Source organism: Poecilia mexicana, unplaced genomic scaffold (assembly GCF_051168715.1).
Source record: "Poecilia mexicana isolate PSO_F unplaced genomic scaffold, ASM5116871v1 scaffold_21, whole genome shotgun sequence".
Classification (NCBI taxonomy): domain Eukaryota; kingdom Metazoa; phylum Chordata; class Actinopteri; order Cyprinodontiformes; family Poeciliidae; genus Poecilia; species Poecilia mexicana.
In genome coordinates, this window is record NW_028263390.1 from 12,979,334 (window position 1) to 12,998,745 (window position 19,412).

The following is a 19,412-nucleotide window of genomic DNA, read 5'->3' on the forward strand; positions in this document are numbered from 1 at the left end:
GGTGTTCCAAGAGCAGCTACAGAGTAAACTGGTGTTGATTGTTGCCAACTCTGGAAAGTGAAGGTGTCTGAATGCTCGTGTCCCCTGTCGGTCTCTAGGTTAAGGTTTTGACATATTTACAATCTAAATACCTCAGAAGCCTGTTCCACTTAGAAAATGGCTTACCGTCATATTTTGGCAAGACACTCTGCGGAACAGTGAAATGACTGCTTCATTTAACATTTAAGCATCTCACTCCAATAAAAAGCATTCAGAAACCATCACTGTAAATCTATTTGTAATTCCCATATGTAGTGTGTGAAAAAAAACTCTTTCAAATCACCGCCCTTTTACCCAAAAAGACACCGAGTGAGAGACATATCCAGACAATGTAAGGATGTATCACTGTACATATATGATAACAGGCATAAATAAACAGACATCCTGAGATAATCCCCACCACCATGCACACACTTACTCATAAAGCCCCAAAGTACCTTCATCCATCCAGTATCTCTCACACACATATCTGACTCTTACATGCCTGCTAAACATAGGGACAAAGGAAAATAACTGTATACTTGGCAGGCCAACTTCCTTTGATTGGAGGAGTGCTGCTGTAGGAAACAATGCACAGGCGCTATTAATACACCAAGGAGAAAGAGAATTCCTCTTAGAGGAAAGCTCAAAGGAGCCATCGGCTTGGCTATTTACAGACCTACTGACTGATTGGATGACTGACTGCACTATACTTAACCGTCGTCTTTGCATCTTGTCTTACTCAAATTATTCTCTCCAAGGGTTTTGCCTGGGGATGCATTCGGTGCAGTGTGCAAGCAAGAGGTTTATTGTTTTGCACATGAAAGATTATAAAACGGGCAAGCGTTTTGGAAATCCAGCAGATCTCTACGTGCTTCCACTGCTGTGTTACATCAACACGCTCGTGACATTTGACTGGTGGCAAATAGCTGCCTGGCCACACTTATGATCGCCTCTCTATTCTAGAAGTGCCCAGTTAAAGAGCATCAAATCCCATCCCACTAAACCCACACAAGCCCAACCTTCATTAGCATAGCTAACTAACTCCCTGAAACAGCAATAGTCGGGGGGGGGAAACAATGGCAGTCTATTAAAGGAGGAAGAGGAGGAGAAGGAGGAAGCTATTGTTCTGATCGCATTTAGCCGCTGCCGTCACCCTGCAACTGTTGTCACATCTAAGTTTAGCTGGACACTGAAGAGTAGGAAAAGAGTTTAAAGAAGGAGAGAAGGAGGGAGAGGAGGAGAAAAGGGTGGGAGAACAAAGTAGCAATACATCTGATTTTTGGCAAACTTCAAAACCTGAATATTAGCAAGAGGGCCACTCATAAATTTTATCAATTCTCATTACCCTAATTATTCCAATATATGCCTCATCAAGGTAAGATGTTGATAAGACATTAAGGAGAACAAACTGACTTATATAGAGGTGCAATGATTTATCTGCCAGCCATTTATCGGTGCCGATTTCCTTAATTTTTGGAGATCGGTGATAGGTCAATTTTTACATGCGAAGCCAATCTTATCCACCGATCTTATCTACCTCAGCAAAGGTCTAAAAGTCAGCCACTGTCCTCTGCTGTCCCGTGAGAAAGATTTGACTGGCAGATCGACCCACCAGGTTATGTCTACAGTTAACAATAGTTGCACCACTGTTGCCGATTGAGCAGCATTTCAAACAAACAAACAAAAAAATTGGTATTGGCCAAAATCGGAATCAGCAGGTAAAAAAGATCAGTAATTGGCGATTGGACAGAAAACTGCAATCGGTGCAACCCTAGACTTATGTTTTAATGTTTTAGATACGTGGCCTAACATCCTTAAAATAAAAACAACACACTAAAGCAGTAATAAAAAAATTACCTCTTTGTTTGCTCTTTGGATGAAAATTTTAAGTTACACCAAGATGAGGAAATATGCATTAAAAGTCTCAGGTAGACCTCTTCATTGTTTTCTATTCTTTTCCCCCATCAGATGTACAGTACAGCTATAAGAATAATAAATAGATAATCCTCAATGTTTACAATGTCTTTTAAATCAGTGCAGGAATGCTGTTTTATTAAAATATAATAATTGGAGCGAATTATGAATACATCTCTGTTGAGATGACACAAAAAAAACTCCATCAGTGCTAAAAAAAAATATGAGACCAGACAAGACAAAAACAGAGAGGAGCTAAAAGAAGAAACAAAGCAAGACCCAAGGAAAATAAAAGACAGGGAAAGACAGAAGAGGGAGACAGATTAGCCCAGCTGTCTGCTCATAAAACAGCCGAAGGGTAAGGCGCTAAGCCCTCCAGTGAAAGCAGAGCTTAGGTGGGTGACACAGGGCAAGGACCCCACTCAGTCCACGGTGGCCTACAGCACAGGGCCAAAGCCAAAGCAAAGACACATGGATAAACAGTGGGAGATGAGACTCCGTGCCTGCAAAGCCCACAGGGCTAAGACGGCCGTGCGGCGTCGCTCTCCCCCCACAGCCAGGAGTGGAGACAGAGGGGTTAAGGCTTAAGGCTTGGCTCCCTAACCAGCCAACGAGGGCCGAGCAGAAATGCTAGACATTGTCTCAGTAGAGTCAATGAGTTCATCAAGAAGAATGTGGAATGTGTGCAACGCTTTGGCTCTTCTTGGAGGAATGCAGAGACAATGGCGTGCAGTCTTGACATGTGTCCACTCATAAAAACAACTCAGCCTCATCAATTACGCTGTCTCTACTTTCTCCACTTGAATGGAAACACACAGTACTGTCCATCTCCATAGAGCTGCCCTGCTCCTGACCCCTGGTTAGCACCAACATTAAGTGGAGAGGTCTGAGTTCAAAAGCAGAGATCTTTAACCACTCTGGACTTCACACTCAGCCCTCATCTATGACCTGGTGGCAAAGAGGAATTAGCAGCAGCTGTTTTATGAGGTCCCCAATGTGGCGGTGCTCTGTATCAATCCATCAGCACTCAGTTTGGCCGAGAGTTATACATTCACAGTGTTTCTTACTGGGCCTCGGCACTCAGATGGGCAGGAGAGAAAGAAGGAAGATAAAATTTAACCATGAGGGTTAAATTTGTTGAAGGCTATTATTTTTAGTTTGGTTTTTATCAAGAGGGTTATAGAGTGTGTCATCTACACTTCTTACACATAGAGATTAATATTAAATATATAGTCTAGTAAAGTTATGCAATTGATTGCTTCATTAATGTTTCATGGAGCACCGGGTATCTCTTGTAGAGCAGGAGAGAAAGGCAGTGGACCCAGTTTTGAAGAAAGGGCACCAAGAGTTTGTTCTAACTACGGAGGGCTCACTCTTCTCAGTTTCAGAGGGAAAGCTTTCTTTATGATGTCGTAAGAGATTCAATTATAAAACCTCAGATTCTGAAGGAGTAGTGTGGTTCTTGTTCTTGCTGTGGATTTGAGCAGAATTGATTAGTGGGGTTTACGAGTTTTAAGATCTATACCAGGGGTGTCCAAAGTCGAGGGCCGGCATCCTGCATGTTTTAGTTCTCTCCCTAGTGTTAGTAACAATCTCCGCAGCAAGTCAATGTTCTGCTTAGGCCTTCTAATAAGCCATCATTTAATGCAGGTGTGTAAAACCAGGGAGAGAACTAAAACATGCAGGATGCCGGCCCTCGAGGACCGACTTTGGACACCCCTGATATACAGTCGTATACTCATAGAATATTTTCCTTCTTCTCTGGTTCAGAAAGAGCTGGGTCAAGCAGTGAAGCTCTTTATTTATAGGTTTATCTATGAGATGAATCTTTACCTGAGGTGGTGATGAATTATTGGCAAAGTTCTTCAAATCTAAAGATGTTTGTGCTACATTTGTGCTACTTTGTGCTGGAAATTGTTTTGTTTGTGTTGCTTTAAACTTTGGTAATAGTAACTATTTACCAGTTCCCTAATATTAGGGAACTGGTAAAGGTCAACCAGTTCCCTAACATTATCCAAATCACAAAAAAAAAAAACAGGGTGTCAAACATTTTAGACTATCCAGGAGGCGACCAAGACGCTTGTTGATCTGAAGATGGTATGCAAACACCTTTGTTGACTTCTTTTGATTCAGATATAGCAACTGTACAGCAAACTCCCCCTGATGGCGATTTTAACCCTCTCCATAAAGCTGAGTTCATACCAACTATGAAGGATTTCAACCACTTGTATCCAGGATCTCATTCTTTCCACCCATGACCACTGGTGAGGTGTGGAACATAAACAGACGAGTGAATCAAAAGCTTTGCTTTTAGGCTCAGTTTTTTTTTCTTTGCCACTCACAAGCATTGATGCAGATGAGGCCCCAATTTGTCTTTACATTGTTTGCCCCATCTATCATTTATAAACGAGACTGATTGGTGCCCTTGGATTTTGTTTTCCTCACCCTAGCAGCAGAAATGTTGATAAGGACCTGCCTTTTCCACAAGGCCAAAACCAGAAGCTGAAGTGAACCTAATGTCTGGTTGTGGGTCGTCTTTCTTTATCCTTTCTAAGGTTGTGAAAGTTAACTTTAACAGCAAGAAAAGTTTTAACAACAACAGAACAGCAGAACAAAAGTTTTTCTCCATTTAATTTGTGTATCAGATCAGTTATTTGACAGGTTTAGCTTTTTTTTTCACACAGTCACCTCAAGTTCAAGTTAAAAATCCAGTCAAGTAATATTAATAATTTTCAAGTAAATTAAATCAACAAAATATTTGAGTTGAACTTCAATCATATTATGGCTTGCAAGATATAAAGAGGGACTGATCTTCTCCCAGACCAGATTCAGGATCCATTTAATTTCTCTGTCCCTGTCTCCTATTCTCTTGATTTACTCTAACAGGGTTTTCTTGAGAACTAAATCTACTTAGGATTTATTGTTTTCTTATTATTTCTCATCACTGGAAATTATAATCCTTTTGCCTAATCCTTCTACCTCCCTCTAGTTCAGATCATATTCATCAAGATCATCCCCCTCGTCTGTGAAAAAGCAAGAACCCGGCACAACAGGGAGGTCTAAAGAGATCGGGCACTAAAACAAGGGGGTTTCTTCCAAATCAAATCCGGTTCCTCTGATGTAATCAAGACGAGACGCCAGAGACGACAGTATAATCTCCCTGGGACATGCCTCCCTTGCTTGCATGTTATTAAAAAACAGGGAGGAACAAATCTTTAGATTGAAAGACCAAAAAAAAAAAAAAATGGAATTATAATAAATCGCAGAAATCTGGGGCAAGGTTGGATAAAGCCTTCAGATACAGATGAGGGGCAAATCTTCACTATGTGTTTGTGTGTGTGAGTTTGAGAGAGTGCACAGGCATGCACTGTAATGTGTCTGCTTTGGTTGATTATAAAATATTTCAATTCACTCAAGGTCCAGTCCCTGACCTAAGCCCTCCCTGTCTAAATTTGTGGGAGGTTTGGAGGGGGGGATATCAGAACTCACTTTGTGCCAGTCTCATAATAAAACTGAGATCTGTCTATTTTCTTTTAGACTTCGTGATCCCTTGGTCTAAATTCAATTTTATCTGCACTTACAAAAAACAGCCACATGATGGCACAATGCGACAAAAGTGGACGCCTGAATGTAACCACAGGGCTCTCCATACTTTGCTGATCTTTCCTGCTGACTGTTTGCTGATTTATAAAAATCTCGGTATTATGCATATGTCACCAAAAACTGCGGTGCTGACATATCCACCTAGATATAATTAATATTTAAGGTACGTAATTAGATGACTATTCCACAATCACTGCAGATGTTATTGAGAAATTGGTATTGCAGTACAGACATCTACCACCAGGTGGTGGTACATAGTTAAATAGTGCGACGTTTTCTTTTGTATTTCTCAACTCATTCATCCAGGTTGAAAATCAACCTGAGTCAAACATTTTTAATTCCTCTAGGTATAGGCTTATTTATGTAAAATCATTATATTTTAGATTACTAAAAGAGCAAGCTGTCACATTAGATTACTAAAATCTAATGATTACTGCATTTAAGTTGTCAAAAAAAAAAGGTTTAGGAACTTTTATTGTAGTTTATTGCATCTGGAGATAGATATACGATCTGTCCTTTCTACTTCTTTGAATTCTGTTTTTCCTTCCTCATTTTGATTTTGTTTTTCTTCCAGTAACTTGCCCATTGTTTTCACTATCCACTATTTATCCTGGGTCTTTGACTTAAGGAAAAAAAAAAAACATCACCCGTATGAGTAAAGAAACCTAATTTTTGATACCTTGATTTAACTTATTTGCTAATTAATTAAGGAGATTTTAGATTAACACGACTTGCATGTCATGATTCTTAGTTCTCTAATTTTGTGTTGTGATTATTTGGGGATATGTGACTTATATTGTTTCATATTTAGTTCAGTTTATTTTGAGATTCCCTGTTCTTACTTGTCTTCTGTTCTTTACGTATTTATATTGTGATTTGTGTTGTAGACTTTCATACATCCACTTTATATAATTCTTGTATTTTTATTCTAGTTATTACTCACCTTTCCCCAAGACTTTCAGTCCTGATTTCCTAGCATCTGGCCCTGATTCACTTAACTGCATTCACATGGTTTCCATGCCACTGATTACATTCATAGGGTAGAATGCACACTTCCTGCTAAGCATAGAGAAGATGGTGCACTGCTCCTCTTCCTTAAAGGGTCATAGACTCTGTTATGTCCTTAATGTCTACAGTGAGTTAGTCTGACAAATTGCTTATTAAGGACCAAGCAGGGATTGTGTAATATGTCTTAAGAATATAAGTACATGCTTTGCCTTACTGTTTTCATTATTTAGCTCTATAAAGTATTTTAAGAGAGAGAGTTGTCAGTGACACACCTCCCCTGACATTTCTACCCATGAAAAAGCCAGTATTTGCTGATAAGTTGCAAACCCAGTTCAACTCTCAGATAAGCTGGAGCACAGTCTAGACACAACCACGAAGACAGAATCTCACAACCAGTTTAAATTCATTTTGCAAGACTTTCGCAAGTAAAATGCGGCTACAATAAAGCACAGAGAATGAAAACCTCATAAGCTAAGAAATAAAAGAAAATTACTAGAGTAGCATAAAGTGTCTTTTGTTCTTCCTTTCTCCTTTCATTCTTTCTTTCATTCTTTCTCCTTTTTTCTGTTTGTTACCCTTCTTTGTCTTTTTCTTCCCTTTTCTTTTTCTCTCTTTCTCAGTGAGATTTAAGTATTTTAATAAGACTATTGATTTGACTTGATTGTAGAATCCTTAAACGGCCTCCCCTGAATAATGTGTAAATTTGGTTCCAACACTAGGGGGTACAATCATAGCCATTACCGAAGCCTAAAAATGTAACAGCGTAGGGTGACATGCCAGCACTTAACAGCAGTGTGTCTGCCACACCCCACTCCTCTTGACAAAGCCCAGGCTCACACTGAAAGTAGTGAAAGCTGCCAGGGTTACAGAGCAATGACCGGTCTCATTGAGGGAATTGAGAAGTTCGACAGTCCTGGGAAGGGACGAGGACTCCGGGTTACCAAGGCCTTTAAAGTCGGAGAGCTCCTGTTTTCCAGCCCACCATACTCCTATGTGCTGTCGGTCGAAGAGAGAGGCAACTACTGTGAATTCTGCTTCACCAGGTAAAAAAAAAGCCCAATGTAACAGTTAATGTATTTATTTATTACTATGAATGAATGAATAGAACTGGACATGTCTCTTCAAACTTGAATCTTAACTCAGTAACTCTAGATCTACCAGAGCCACAGAAACTGTCACAGCATAAAATCTATTTTAGTTCTGCTTGTGCTTCCTCCTTCTGTGACATGGATATATGGCCTACTTATCTGGCTAAATACCTTCTAAATAATGCCAAATCCACTACTATGATGGTAATTTCATTATTGTAACAGAATATGAGAACGCGATCAGCATGTATTTTTGTTTCATTAAAACCACCATATATATAAGTTACAACATTTTCCCAGGATGAAGTCGTTCTGTCAGGATATGTCCACATAGGCCCATAAACTAATTTAAAACAAAAGCCAGTCAATGATGTAAAGTTCTACACATGAACAAATCGTTTGTACTGGTGCTGACTTATTTGAAGTCTAGACATATTGTAACTAAAAAAGTTGACAGCAGTCAGTTTGCTAAGCATTACAAAATGTTTTATAACCTGGTAATTCGTGAACATACATTATATATTGCATGTATGTCACCATGTCCACAGATTAGTTAATTCACTGAAAATGTCTCAGAAATCTGGACTGCTTTGCTGTTTCTATGTCACGGAGACAACTGGTCCGACTTGAGGCCAGATCTATTAATACCACAGAATGCTTGAAAACTCTTTTGCAGGCCACCAGCAACTGCTTGCTCTTGTCCACGAGGCATGACATTTAAACGGTTGTGATACAAAACACTCATTGCAGCCTGATACAGTGCAAAAATCAGATGCAGTCAAATAAATCACTTAAATACGGGTTCATTGACTAGTTTTAAGTGATTAACGGCCTAAAAACTGTCAACAAATGACATATGATGAGCAATTTAATAATAGCTCAACCAATCTATTTCTTTGGGAGTTTGATAGTGTTTAATTGTCTCTACTTGGATGCCTTCCAAACTCTAATAAACCTTTTCTGTTATAGGAAAGAAGGCTTGGCAAGATGCGGGAAGTGCAAGAAAGCTTTTTACTGCAATGCAAAGTGCCAGGTAGGAAACATTAGGACACAGTGGGTAAAATACGCATTGAACATGTCAACAACTTTCTAATTAAATACATTTTAAAAGGTACAATTGACAAGAAATTATCACCAGGTGGTTGTAGCAACATATCCAGGCTACACTTGCAAAGACATCACAGAGGTTACAGAGGATGATGTGTGTGTTGTGTGATCAAATGGAATAAGCTCAGGGAAAATAGATTTAAACGTGCTTACTGAAATTTATTTAAGACCTCCCACAAAAACCTGATGACAACTTCAGAAAGGAGAAATTGGTTGCCTTTATTTCTCAGTTGTGACTTTGGACCATTTTTCACACAGAAAACCTTCAACTCCTGAAGGATCTGCGTTTCCATTCTGTGACTTAAACAGATGGTCAAATATCAAGTTACTTTTTAGCATAATTCTTTTACTTTTGGGACTGCATCTAGTAATCAGCGACAGAGTGATGAAGTTATTCTTTGGTTTGTAATAGTCTTTTCCTGTAATCCAGCTACAAGCTAAACTATGTCTTGATGATGGTAAATCAAAAAGAACTCAACTTCAACTAAGTTGAATGTCAGAATACACTGGGAGGCCACTGGTCGCTTAAGATGTTCTAAAGTTATAAAGTTAACACATTTCTAATATTTCTGTTGATATAAAATTAATCTTCTTTGCTGCAAAGTACGCCAGCAGCCCCGTGAGCAATAAACTGGATATTTGAGAGCAACATTCCTGCAGCCTTTAAAATGAAAGTTTCTTTCTTTAAATTTATTTATCTTCTATTACACATTTATTCACATGGGCAAGCCTCAATGAGAACCAGAGTCTCATTTTTTGAGGGATTTGTGCATGCAAACAACCACATTAAAACACAACTGAACATGGGAGACTATTGATACCAAGAAACAAATGTCTGTCACTTAAATAGTGAGTTGAGAATGAATTTCAAAAGAGTGAATAAGCTGGAGAGTTTTAGGTGTTGCTGTTGAGGGGTCAGGATATTAGATGACCATTTTACCCAGGTCTGATGGGACAGATGATGGAGAGTAGAGGGTCATAAAGTCCTGAGAGTGCAGACTGCACCGTTAACAGGATATAAAAAGAATGGCAGAAACAGTCTAAGTATTGATTTATACATTAAGTTACTCCAAAGAGATGTTTCTATTTGGATGATGATGTTCAGTTCCCCAAAGAATATAAAGTGCTTTGATGGGTGAGAGTATTATTTCCTGTAATTAATATTAAGGCACTTTGAAAGACTGTGTCTCTGTGTCAGACAGCTGGCAGAAGCATTCCTGTAAATAAAATAAAATAGATAAACCTGCTGAAACTTTTTCTTTGTTCACTGATCAAGCATAAGGTATTTCATGTGCTTTTATGTGAAGAAAGGAGACTGGGCCATGCACAAGCTGGAGTGTTCAGCTATGAATGCATTTGGAGAGAACTGGTGCCCGTCAGACACGACCCGCCTTGTTGCTCGAATCCTTGCTAAGAAGGTTGGTCTCAATGTGAAAATTTGTTTTAAAAAAGGATTTTTTTAACTGTTTCAACCATGTACTGTTTTTCAGTAACATTATGTCAAATGTGCTTATCCCAAATCAGAAAGTGATGAAAGAGCGATGTGTATCGGAGAAGATGTTGCTCATTGAAGAGCTGCAGTCGCGTGAGTAAAAACTTTTATTACATACTGATAAAGAGCTTATAGGATTTTTTTTTTATTGTAACTACACTTTTACTTCCATTATCTAATGCAGCAGAGGTTGAAATATTTTGAAAAGATGAATTGACAAATATTTACTTTACAAATACGGCACAATGTGGCAAAGTTCTACGGGTATAAAGACTTTATAATACACTGTACGAGTATATGTATAGTTAAATTGTGACAAAATTTAAATATTTACCTCACTGCAACAGATTTAGAGGATGAAGATAATGAAAAAAGAGAGAGAACCGACACTGACATTGTTGCCCTCCATCGGTTTTACCCTAAGCATTTGGAGTTGCCTGACCACAAAGACCTGCTTACACTCTACTCCCAGGTACCACAAAGACTTATTTATTCCTTGTGTTTTATTGATTTAGGTGAGCAGATAGCGTTTTTCTTATTTTTAATTTATTCCGATGGTCTGTGTTTAACAGGTTGCCTGTAATGGTTTTACAATAGAAGATGATGAACTTTCCCACATTGGTACTGCAGTCTATCCAGAGTAAGAACAAAGCCTCATATGCATGCTAAGGAGCGTGAAATGCTGTTATAACATAGTAAACCCGTGGCAAAAAAATGCAAAGGCAAAACTGGAGAGGCTATTGCTGAATTGGATTTATTGGTCTTGTGCTTGTTACATGGTTTCCTTCACACCAGTGGAAAACCACTCCAGTGTCTTCAGAAAAAAAATTTACATTACTGTATTGAAATCTGGTAAAGATCATTTTAGCATCCACCAAAAAATGACTGTACTGTACTCCACATTTATTGTTCTATTTTGTTTTCTTGGCCGTCCAAAATCATAATAATAACAACACTGCCACATGTATCACATCTAAACAAGAATGTTTACTCACAATCTGCAGAACTTCACTATAAATCTGTGGAGGTTTCTATGTCTCCACCACCAGTTTCAGCTTCCTTGAGGAGGATTAAATTAAAGCTGTTATTTCCAACCTGTTTTTCTCCCACAGTGTGGCGCTTATAAACCACAGCTGTCTCCCCAGCGTCATAGTAACATATAACGGCACGTCGGCTGAAGTCCGGGCGGTGCAGGATATGAAACCTGGAGATGAAGTGAGGAAAAGGCATGAATGCCATCAAAGGGGGTCACGTCCTGTTCTAGTTTTGCATCAAGCGTGTGGGGAATGCTTGTTTTTTGTTTTTTTTTATGGTCTAGAAAATATTCAGCCAGGTAAGTGGAAATTCACTCGTGAGTTTTTCAAGGCAGCAGGGTGAAAGTGTCGTGTGGCAGGTGGTCGGTTCATATTGTTATATTTTTAGGTGATTATAGGGCAGCAAATAAAGAGTATAATTTCAAGGACAGAGAACGTGCTCTGTAGTAAATGTGTGTGTTAAATCTCCACTAGGTTCTCATCAGCTACATAGACCTCCTTTATCCAACAGATGATCGAAACAACAGGCTGAGGGAATGCTATTACTTCACCTGTGATTGCTTGGAATGCAAAACCAAGTCCAAAGTAAGACACTAGGAAAAGTAAATGCAAAATAAAATGTCAGCCCCCTCCACATTTATTGGCACCCCTAGTAACGATATGTTAAAATCTTCATAGTACAGTAATAATTTTATGAGGGAATGTTTTAGTTTTATATATAAGACTTGTTAGGGGTGCTAACAATGTGAAGAGCACTACACATGGATGTCTTTTGTGCCTTGTTAATTGTATGAAGATTTTCTGACATGATTCATCCACAGGATAAGGCAAAGCTGAAAATTCGCAAGCAGAGAGATCCAGTTGAGCCACACGTGGTCAACAACATGATCCGCTACGCCAGGAACACTGTCAGGGAATTCAGGGCTCTAAAACATGTCAAAGATATCTTTTCAGCAAAGAAGCATTATTTTCTTTTAAATCAGAAACATTTTTTTTTTTCATTGCCATGCATCTTAAAAACTTACTGCCTGAATTAATAGCTAATGTCCTTGATAATATTTACAAATGACCGATGCACACCTTCCTTTAAAATGGCAAAACTGGAAGAGCTAAACAAAAACTTTTAAAGACTCTTGTGAAGCCTGAGCTCAGCCTGTGTGTATGCATCCTTGATTCAGTAGCACCTCCTAGCGAGTTGTTGGACATATGTGAGCAGAGCCTGGAGAAAATGGGAGCGGTCTTTGATGACTTCAACGTCTACATGCTCCACATGATGTACCAGGCCATGGGGGTTTGCATTTACATGCAGGATGCAGATGGAGCTATCAGATACGGCGAGAAGATCCTCAAACCTTACAGGTACCAAAACACACACAGTCCAGAGGTGGTAATATGCTGTATATATTGGTGCAATTTTGTTTTAGCCATCTTCTTTTCTTGCTTAAAAATGTGAATGGTTAAATTGACATTACAATTATTCAATCAAACCATTTACCTGCAGGGGTCCTTTTTAAATTTTATATTGGACAGCCTGCGCTGCCTTGAAAAAGTGTCCATGCCTTTTGAGCTTTTTGTTGCATTGCAACAAGGATTAAATGTCAGAGACCAAAACAAATTGGTCTCAAAATGTGAAGAGGAAGGAAATCAATTGCTTGTAGAATTCAATTTAGTCACTATCATCATATCTGCAAATGTGGAGGCCAAAATCTTTGAAGAGATTTTCCTTTACCAATGAATTCACACTTTAGTGTTGGACTGCTAAATAAATACATAAACCTTTGCAGTCTGAATCTACTTTTAATCTGACAAAACGTACTATTCAAGGGCTCTGTAAAGTAATTTGGTTTTGAACAGCTACACTCTTCTTCAGCTTATTTTTAATCTAAGCAATCACATTTTTGTTTTAGACTGTAAATAGGCTTTTAAAGTGGATTGAGGAGGGGTTTTGTGCTTTTGTTTATTTTGTAATTTCCATTCTTGTAGGCAATAAACACTTTCTGTTCATATCAGAAAATGTACATAAAATATATACTAAAATATATACTTCTCTTCAAGTTTCATAAAAATCTTTCTTTTGTTTTTCTTATTGTTTTTTTTTAGAACATTCATAATCTAAATTAAAGATATTACAGACTTTTACTTTCAAGTTTTAATATTTCTTCATTATTTCTTCCAGTTCTTCTAGACCTGGCCATAAGAGAATCTTTACTACCATATAAATAAATAAATATGCTAAAAGATTATTTCCTGTAGCTTAATTAATCATTTCTGTAAATTTCTCTGATACAGCAAGCTTTATCCGCCCTACTCGCTGAATGTGTCCTCAATGTACTTGAAGATGGGCAGAATCTACATAAATATGGACAGGAACTCAGAGGGCATCAGTGCTCTCAAGAAGGTAAGATGGCTTCATTTAAACTCTGCATAAATTGGCATTTTGTGTTGTTTTCTTCTGACAAAGAGTTAAATAGTAAATGCGATCGTTCCACAAAGCAGTGTTAAGTTTCGCTGTGCATTGAGATTTGGTCACAGATTTGATTGAACTGTACTTACCATCAGCATTTTTGTCTCATTTTGTCGGTTAGTCAGCATATGTAAGCGTTTGTGCTGTTTAACCTGAATGTTTTGATGAGAGGAAAAGGTTTTGTTGGCAAGAACTGTGATAAGAATGTTTTGTTGTCTAAATTAACCCTGACACGAAGAAAATACAGTTGGAAATTTGCTGACTTTAGCTGTCACAAGTTAAAAATATACATCTATGTGAATTACTTTCAACAAATATTTTGTTTGTTGGATAGGCGATGGCTATAATGGAGGTGGCTCATGGAAAGAATCACCCTTTCCTCAAAGACTTACGTAAAGAGATTGGACAAAAGTGAAGTCAACATTGGGACTGATTTGATCTGAGCTTCACAGAACTGTGAGTTTTTTTTTTTGTTTTGTTTTGTTTTTTGTTTTTTTACTTTGCTCATGAAGAAGGAGGATGGATGAAGGATTTTTTCCAAAACAATATATGTACATTTGGTCTCTTGCAGCTATGTAAGCTGTATACCATGTTATGGAGAGACCACACTAATTTCACTAAAGTGACTTTTCCAGGCGTAACTGTTTTGTGATTATTTCTTTAATGTAAAAAAAAAGAAAAAAGAATTAACATCAATATTAGTACCGTACTACTTTTTTCCCACGTTTTGAACCATGCGGCTTTCTGTGGATTTTTCTTCAACCACCAGGGGGCCCTTTGTAGGAAGTGAATCATTAGAAGTCAAAATTGAAGAAAGCGCTAATTTTGACTTAGAACAAGCACATGCTAGCAGCAGGCACGACGGAGAAATTTCTTTAAACTCATACCCCCTCAGCATGGAAACAACAAGAAGAAAAAGATTGTGAAAGTATGTGTAGAAGTAAGCATATGAACACTTCATGGCAAAATGCACATTATTTAAATGTCACTTTCTCTCTTTCTTTGGACTTCAGTTTAACTCCTTGATATTTTTTGGAGGTTTTATTACTGTTTACATCATGGTTAACTTGAATATATTTTTAAGTTACTTTTTAAGTTACTTATATGTAATTAATGAAATTATATAGATAGATAGATAGATAGATAGATAGATAGATAGATAGATAGATAGATAGATAGATAGATAGATAGATAGATAGATAGATAGATAGATAGATAGATAGATAGATAGATAGATAGATAGATAGATAGATAGATAGATAGATAGATAGATAGATAGATAGATAGATAGATAGATAGATATCCAGTTCATGCTCAGATCACATAATGGAGCAGTAGCTGGTCTGTGTGTAGAACAAGGCTACACCAACCAATCGTGTTTTGTCTGAAATTACAAATTCATACTTTGTACATGTTTGGAAGTCCAAGAATGAATGTCTCACCATTTCTTTTTTTTCCCCACAACAGGGATCAGGTTGTTAATAAATCAGAGATAAAACTCAAATAATGTCACAATTCATTTCAGGGCCTCAGAAATTAAAGAAAATAATGCTTTTATTGCATAATAAGCAAGTACAAGAGCTCAATACATGTCTGGGGAGAGAAAACAAACAATTAACTCAAAATGCGTATACAGAAACATATGTACATATAATTTGAAGCATATTTTGAAGGGTTTTTTTCTTTTTTTTTGCCAAAACAAAAGAGAACAGAACGTTCTCTTTTGAAATTAAATATAAAAACAAACTGGAATGAAGTGACAAAAATACTGTTGAATAGAAAAGAAGTGCAACAAAAAAAAACCCCTTGAATGTCAACATTTTATAAAGCTTATACATATCTGAGATCACATACTAAAATATATACAATGAAATGTAAAAATGCATGCATAGTTTATGTTTCGGTATTTTAAAGTTACCAAGTCAATAAAAGCAAACTATATAAAATATTTGGACATGATCGTTTTGTACAGCGTAATAGTTAGCTTAAAAGCAGAAACATATGGGTTTAGGGTTTTATAAGTAGCAGTTTTTCTTCTCTTGGCAAGATGTATTGTGCCTTTTATTTTGTTCAGAGTAAAAAAAGCAACGCGATTGAGATTTTGAAGCAACAAATTAAATATCAAATTTTAATTTAATTTTCTTTTTTTTTTTAAGAAATCAACAAATTCCATTTCAATAAGGCACAGTTGTAAAACCATTAATTATCTTCAATTTAAGCACTACAACGTATAAACTTGAACGTTTAACAAAACATAATATATTATTTCTGAAATGTTCTTGTATTTGCTTAAGCTCACACAAAACGTCTTAGCTGGCAAATCTTCACATGAAAATTTAAGAAATCTCAGGAAAGTTTCACCAAAAGCAGAACAAAAAAAGGTTAAGACAAGTTCAGAAGAACAGCATGTCTGCCAATGGCAAAGTGAAGGTGACCACAGTCTTCATAGAAATAAATAGAAACACTTGTTACAATATTGAAGTAAAACACTTTTTTGCTGCATTAATCATTATTGTGTTGAAAACAAATGAACACTTCTACTCAATTTGGCAAAACAGAGTAAAAATGTAGTTTAGAGTAGTAATACTGCTGCAATCTACTGTTCATGCAGCATATTGCAGGTTCTAACACTGGCTTTTAAGATTGTTGTAGAAACATGTAGGAGGTAGGAAATCTCCCACATTCACGCTCAAAGCAATAAGCTGCCTGTTCACCTGACCTACATGGAGACGACGCAGTTACATGTATGGTCAACAGAAAAACAACAGAATCGAGATGCAACGGGAAAAACAAAGAGCTAAATCTGAATATGATATGGAAAAGTGGTTAATTTTGGAGGAGGGACGGGGGGTTACATTTTTGAGTGGAGTTTGCTTTAAGCTCCACTAAAATGTACACAAACTTGCTTAGTAGAAAGCTCAGCGAGTCTCTGTGTCTTCTACTCATCAACTTTCTAGATCTAACTTGGGAAGTACCGATTTCATCGTCTACGTAGTTGAACACTGAGGAGTCCAGCTCAGATGAGGCGTGAGTTCTTGAGGAACTGGATGAGCACCTGGTAGACAAACTTGTACTGGGAGATGGTCTGCACCATCAGCATCCTCTGATGTCTCAGCTCCGACAACATGGTGGGAACTTCCACTGGCTAAAAGGAAACAAAGACGATGGAGGTCGATGTTAAGTCATTGAAAAGAGATACATAAAACGGCCCATTAGGTTTCTTGACGCCCCTCATATTTTTTTTAAATGTGTTTCCTTGGTGACTCATACACCACAGGTTTATTTCCACCAATCTGAAACTGGTGCACCGACAGCAGCTTAGTTACAGCCACCATCTACACACCTCATTGTGCTCCAGGCAGCTGATCATAAGCTCAGCCAGGATCACCACGCCGGTGCGACCCACGCCGGCACTGCAATGCACCACCACTGGAGGATTAAGGCTCTTTGAGGTATCCAGCATGGTGTTGGTGTGCCTCCTCACAGATTGAATCTGCTCCAAGTAGGCTGGAAAAAAAAGAGAGAGAGAGAAGAGAAGATGGGTGTTTTAGTAGGTGGTGTCTTTAGGCATTGATTAGTAAAAGTATTGACAATAAGACAAGTCCTCTCACAGAGAAAACCAGGAACATATTCAGGACAGCCCTGCTCAGGCCAGTCGGTGTACTGCAGGTGCCAAACCGTCCTCTCCTGGCCGGACAGCAGGTGTTTGACCTTCAGACCCGTGGTGGCGTAGGAGTTGTACTCTGTGCGAAACTTGGTGGTCACCTTGAACTTGCCGTAGGTGGCAGAGTTGTGTTTGGAGCCCAGTTTGGGCCAGTAACGGTGGCTCTTGGACCTGCCGCCCTCCTGGGTAAAAGATTGATGAAAATAGAGTATTAATTATTTACTTCGGTCATTTGTAACCTTCTCTTGCACAAGTCAATAACAAACATAGTGCTGAAGAAACAAAACACAAAACTAATACATCGATAATATTCTTGTCAATGGCAATTAATAAGGTAAGCCAAAAGACACGACAAGAGACGACAGCTCATGCTGGACAATTGGTCAACAAGACAACTATTAGTTGTGCACTGTAAAACAATATTTTTGAAGGGGTCGGGGTGCTGGATTGAGTTTATTGGAAGATGAATGAAACAACATGAAAAGGAATACTGGAAGAAAACCTGTTAGAGACTGCAAAGGACTTGACTGGGTAGCAATTCCATCCTGTAGCAGGGCAATGACTAAATACGACTTAAATAGTTTATTCAGTTGTTTGTTAGACTTGTCCAGTCAAAGTCCAGACTCAAATTCAGTTGAGAATCTGTGTCAAGACTTGAAAATTTGTATTTTCCTTCCAGCATGCTGACTAGCCATCTTGAGCTAATTTGCAACAAAAAATATCTATTAATTTGTAAAAAAAATCTGCAACACATCCTTCTGTTTTACATTTGTTCACTATTTTGTGTCAGTCTATCACAACAAGTACCAATGAAATATATTGAAGATTGTGTCAAAATGTAAAAAAAAAAAAAAAAAAAAAAAACTCAAGGTTTAATGTGCTTTTACCTCCTCTGCTGTAACCATAGCGATGACGTTGACGCCCTGCTCCCAGATCATCTGCCAAAAGTCCCCACAGGTGTTGGCCAGTGGGCCTTGCGTGGCAATGTAGTGCCACTCCTCCCCTCTAATCATAACCTGGGAACAACAGCAGACAAAATCCAATAAGAGTGAATTAGAACAACTAATACATTTCAATGTCTTTAAAATTTTATTTAGATTAGAATAAATTTAACACCCTTAATTGGCAGACATGTGAAATGTACTGACAGTTTCCTTATGTACCACTAGAGGGCAATATAAGGAGTTCAAAGTCAAACCCAAGGTCTTTTTTTGTCTTTATCTTATACTCTTGTTAATTCCTTTACCGATAATAAAACGAGACACAAAACAAAAGCAAAACTGACAACCTCGTGACTTAACATAGACATTTTTACTAGTAGAGAGGTCAGAGGTTACGAAGGTGCACCTTTGATTAGGTGTATTTAAAAAAAAACATAAACGGTTGTTTATGTTTGCTGTCTACACTGAGTTTATTTTTCTCAGTGTTGAAAAAAATGAGGGCAACTCAAGTCGCTTAAGATGTTTGGACAACATTCTTTTGTAATTCCAAGAACTTGGAGGGATTAAAGTTCTGAAAGCAATGACTGCTTTTAACACTTTTCTCCAAAGTAAAACCTAACTGATCGGAGTAGAAAACTAATTAACTTTAAGTCTTTACTTAGTTTAGAACGTATGATACAAGTGCTGCAAAGGGGCTTGACTTTGTTGTCCGAAAAGTTATACAGATGAACTTGATTTTTGAATGTTTTTTTTTTTTAAAAGCAACAATTTTCATTGTGTGGATTTGTATTCATTTGTTTATATCAAAAACTAAAATAACCCAAATTCAGGATGTCTTGTTCTCAAAGCAAACACATAATGTGCCACCCCACAGCCTTTCTGAGCAAAAGCAGGATAAAACGGCTCACACAGAAACAAAGTAACACTTTGGAAAGCTCTGATTTCTGTCAGCTCGCTGTGCTGGCTACAGTAGTATGTGAGTATGATAATAAATAAACAATGATGAATAGAACGAGATAAAAACACAAATAAGAAAGTTAGACAGAACATGAAATAAAGTAAGATAATAAAAACAA

At 37.7% G+C, this 19,412-nt stretch overlaps 2 protein-coding genes across 2 annotated transcripts in view; one reads left to right on the plus strand and one right to left on the minus strand.

The window, feature by feature from the left end:
* The first annotated feature begins 7,015 nt into the window (after positions 1 to 7,015).
* Positions 7,016 to 14,417, plus strand: LOC106905710 (N-lysine methyltransferase SMYD2). The gene is made up of 12 exons (XM_014970710.2): positions 7,016 to 7,589; positions 8,604 to 8,667; positions 10,049 to 10,159; positions 10,266 to 10,326; positions 10,581 to 10,705; positions 10,806 to 10,873; positions 11,346 to 11,448; positions 11,742 to 11,852; positions 12,089 to 12,209; positions 12,452 to 12,626; positions 13,557 to 13,665; positions 14,066 to 14,417. The coding sequence occupies exons 1-12, from the start codon at positions 7,420 to 7,422 to the stop codon at positions 14,144 to 14,146; spliced, it is 1,299 nt and encodes a 432-aa protein (XP_014826196.2). The 5' UTR covers positions 7,016 to 7,419; the 3' UTR covers positions 14,147 to 14,417.
* An 850-nt stretch (positions 14,418 to 15,267) lies between these two features.
* The window catches only part of LOC106905637 (protein tyrosine phosphatase non-receptor type 14), a 39,670-nt gene continuing 35,525 nt past the window's right edge, over positions 15,268 to 19,412 (minus strand). The window contains exons 17-20 of the mRNA XM_014970596.2: positions 18,283 to 18,411; positions 17,343 to 17,577; positions 17,075 to 17,238; positions 15,268 to 16,876 (exon numbers count right to left, since the gene is read on the minus strand). Of these exons, the coding sequence (XP_014826082.2) occupies positions 16,748 to 16,876; positions 17,075 to 17,238; positions 17,343 to 17,577; positions 18,283 to 18,411 (657 nt within the window). The 3' untranslated portion in view covers positions 15,268 to 16,747. The remainder of the gene's footprint in view (positions 16,877 to 17,074; positions 17,239 to 17,342; positions 17,578 to 18,282; positions 18,412 to 19,412) is intronic.

What these genes read in the sequence shown, in the direction of transcription:
- LOC106905710 (XM_014970710.2), top strand. Translation starts at nt 7,420, where the DNA reads ATGACCGGTCTCATTGAGGGAATTGAGAAGTTCGACAGTCCTGGGAAG. An exon ending in ACTGCAATGCAAAGTGCCAG is followed by an intron (nt 8,668 to 10,048) that starts GTAGGAAACATT and finishes TTTTATGTGAAG; the next exon opens with AAAGGAGACTGGGCCATGCA. An exon ending in GGTACTGCAGTCTATCCAGA is followed by an intron (nt 10,874 to 11,345) that starts GTAAGAACAAAG and finishes TTTCTCCCACAG; the next exon opens with TGTGGCGCTTATAAACCACA.